Source organism: Cariama cristata, unplaced genomic scaffold (genome assembly GCF_000690535.1).
Source record: "Cariama cristata isolate BGI_N322 unplaced genomic scaffold, ASM69053v1 scaffold10715, whole genome shotgun sequence".
Classification (NCBI taxonomy): domain Eukaryota; kingdom Metazoa; phylum Chordata; class Aves; order Cariamiformes; family Cariamidae; genus Cariama; species Cariama cristata.
In genome coordinates, this window is record NW_009618178.1 from 42732 (window position 1) to 46451 (window position 3720).

Below are 3720 nucleotides of genomic sequence, written 5' to 3' on the forward strand. Positions count from 1 at the left end.
CCCCCGCGCCCCTGCCCCCCGCGTTTGCTCCAGCTCCGGCACCTCATGTCCTGAGCACCGCAGTTTCAAAGACTGCAGTGGTACCAGGGACTCGTCCTTAACTAAAAATGGATGACAGTCAGTTCAGTTCAGTACCAGGCTGAGATTTCACCAAGAAAAAAAACTGGGAAATACAGAAAGCTGGGCTTTGGCGGCTTCCCGCTGCCCCAGGGGGTTCAATGAGTGCAGAAAGGGGGCACGGCCCTGACTCGGCATTTCTCATGACTGCGAAGAGACAGCGAGCGCCCGGGAAGAGACAGAGATGCTGGCTGTGAACTCCCCTTCTGCGGGGCATAACCAGAAGCGATAAAGCAAAATGAGCCAAAGAAAAGCCAGGCTGGAGAGGCGAGGGGGAACGGGCTGCGGGCAGCTCCCGGCGCCGATGCCGGCAGAGGGCACCCGCCGCACGCAGCTCCCCGCGCACCCCAAATCCATCCGGCTGCCACCTCATCGCCTCACCGAGTGCCTTGGTACCTAGGTACCCTGCAGAAAAAAGAAAGTAATAAAGACCATCCTGTGAAAAGAAGATTTGTATGCTGTAATATCGTGGAAACTTCCCATGGAAATGAGGCACGGAAGACTGGGTGTGTCTGATGCTGTACTGGGATGCTCTGAGGCTGTACCACAGGCTGGGCAGGGGGCAGCCTGTACTGTTTTGCCCCCTGGTCCCTCCAGTCCCACAGACTGGCTGTACTCAAGGGTAAAAAGAAGAAACCTGAGCAACCTGCTTGCCTATAAAATCTTGTTTGCCAGACACCACCTTCTCCATCAGTGCAGATGCCTATCCTGAGATCATCCTTTTGTAGAGGTTTCTTACCTGCTTATTCCAGCCTTGCAATTGTTCAGGTTTTTCTTCAATTTTTAAATGCATACCATAATAGAATTTGGTTTTGTTTTCTTTTTTAAAAATCTTCAATCAATGTGTAAAAGGTAAGCATGTAAAACTTTATGCTTCTGTTGGCAGATTTTCATGGCAGTTTCAAAAAAGCTATTTTAATCTCAAGTGTTGGATGTAAATACTACATTGGAGTTTCCATAATGCTATAAGCCTTCTGTTGGCTAATACAACCTCCAGTTATAAAACACAGCCCTTTCTTGAACAAGAGCCAAGATCTTGGAAAGGATCAAAGAATAAAAAGCAGAAATGAGTTTGTCAGGAGATGGAATTTTTATGTCATACATATAAAATTGTCTCAGACCTAAACACCTTTTTATAGCAATCTTTGCTGCAGCATCACAGATTCCAAGGGGGTGGGGGAGGCAGGGGGTATCCCGGAGCTGCGTCCGCCAGAACAGTCTGACCCCGTTCCCCCTCCACGCTTCGCTCCAGCCTGGGACTGCAGACACCGTGCCAGCACGGCCGGGGGTCCTGGGGGTACCTGCAGCACCGGGCTCCCGACCGCGCTGCCTGGCCTCCACGCCTGCCCTGCCGTGGACGTAACTCCGGTTTATCCAGCCCAGCTTTGCTCAAAGGAGCTGCCGAGGTCAGGGCTGCGCACAAGCCATGCCCCCTGCATTGGCTCTGGCACCTCGCGGGACATCAGGGCAGGTTTTATTGTTTCACCCAAAGGGATTTTTTTCCTCTTTGAAAGATGAAGTTTGTTCCTCTTACCCATCAAGACAGGGCTGGTCAACAGCCTGAGCTTTTATAACATGGGTCACTTCAGTACAAGAAGCCGTCCATGAGCCAAAATTGTTTCTTACTGAAGCTGAATTATATTTACCTTTTCTGAAAATAAGGTCTCAGAGGGAAATGCTGGAACATGGACCAAATCCCTGGTAAGGCTACAGTTTCAACACGTCAACAGTGACAGCTAAGTCGAGATTTGTTACTGCTGTAGGAGGTGGACTCGCTCCAGGGACTATGTCAGGATCAAAGAGAAGCTTATTATTAATAAGGAGATCTCTCCATAGCATCCACATGTGTTTTCAGGATAGTATGAGCACCTCATGGTGCTCACCTTTCTTGGAGGAAGAATCCCTGCAGGACATGGTCTTTGAGGAAGGAAAAATGAGTCCCGAAAAGCACAAGTCTTGGTGGGAGAGGGATGAGTTTGTTTGCCAACCCTGACCTGCAGCGTGACTGCAGCTCTCTGGAAGTTAGGTCTGAACTTCTGTGTGTCGCACGTTCAGAGTGACCCACACTTGTCGCTCCCTGATGTCAAGGGAAAAATACTCGCCTGTGGTAAGGACGAGGAGAAGAAAATCTGTCTCTGTCACCCAGAAAATGCTCCCAACCCTTGGGCTCATGTGGGGCAAGAGAAGAAGCCCCATCTGTGCCAAGCCCAGTCTGCGGCAGCTGCTTGAGAAAGCGCAAAATCCCAATGACCTCAAGAGAAATGATGCTCTAACCATTGCAATGCAGCAAAAAGTTATCAGCTAATCCACCAGTCAAATCCACACCATTCCCAGTTGGTGGCCAAGTGGGTCCAAGAAGTCAAGGCTGGGGTCGGCAGGAGAAGAGTTTAAATCAAAAGTTTGTGGGGTTCTGGGAGCAGAGGGATGTGTTTCAACACATCACCCTGGAGCTCGTCACAAAGCCGTGTTTAGCCTAGGTCTGCACGGTATCAGCCTCTCAGTGCAAAATTTCAGCAGGAGAGGACGCACTCCTACCTCCAAGACAAGTTCCTTTTGCTCCACTTGGTGACAGCCTGTGCGTACCGCTTCCTCCTGGTCTCTGCGGTGGCAAGGTCGGGCAGAGAGCAGCGAGGGGTCTTCATCAGCTCCAGCGTGGCTTCGTCTAGGGTTAGAAAAAAAAAATAATAGAAATCATGGGAATGGTGGGTTAAGAAATCCCAGGGAGGACAGAGAGATGGGAAATGAAGTGCTAAGGATGCAGCAGCAGAGCAAAAAGCAACGCCCAAGAGCCTGTTGGGGCACTGGCCCCAGCATCATTTGTGGTGACACCCATGGGCACTGAGTCCCCTCCGTGCCACTGCTGCACCCACCAACAGCAGCAATTCCTCCTGAAAGCCCATTTCTCCAAAGCACCCACCAGCTGGGCTGCCAGGAGGTAAGGGGGGATGACACCTCACTGCCAGGCGTTAGGCGCTAGCTTTGCTGTTAGTGTCAATCGACAGTTTTACTGATTCAGGAGAAAATGCAGCAGGTTACCTCTTGCGTGACACTTTACAGATCTCGAAAACTTGTGTGGAAAACCACCTGTGGCTGGCTTTGATTGTATTTTAAAACATAATTTTTAAATTACACTGTTTTGTTCTCTCTTGCTGAATTTCCCATTGTTCCCCTGGCAAAGCAGAGACAAGTTCACATGTAAGTAAACTATATCTCTGCTCAGCTAGGAGCTCATTTGCAAAATGTTCATATTCCTTCTTATTTATTTTTAAAACTGAATGAAAGCTTAAAGCCTCTATTCTCATCTGCTGAAACACAGACAAGTGGTTTCATTCACCTGTTTTCCATGCTGGCTTTACCTCTTTACTTAAACACTTTGTTTTCAGGTGCAAACCCATATCCATGACCTGCCCAAGGCAGCCCCCCAGGCTGGTTGCAAACACCCCCTCCAAAAATGAAAATGCAAATGCATTTGAAACGCTCCTGGGCCCTTACTCCCGGGCCTCCTGCAGCTTGTGATAAGGTGGAAGAAAAATAATTGCATGCAATCAATTAAGAGCAGAGAGAGACAGTCACGCCGACGGGATGTGGCCAGTGGCTCGTGCG

At 49.5% G+C, this 3720-nt stretch overlaps 1 protein-coding gene across 1 annotated transcript in view; it reads right to left on the bottom strand.

Moving 5' to 3' along the window:
- Positions 1 to 3720, bottom strand: part of MMP17 (matrix metallopeptidase 17 (membrane-inserted)) — a gene marked incomplete at both ends in the record, with an annotated part of 24138 nt that overhangs the window by 19296 nt on the left and 1122 nt on the right. The window contains one exon of the mRNA XM_009700754.1: positions 2653 to 2779. Coding sequence (XP_009699056.1) covers positions 2653 to 2779 — 127 coding nt within the window. The remainder of the gene's footprint in view (positions 1 to 2652; positions 2780 to 3720) is intronic.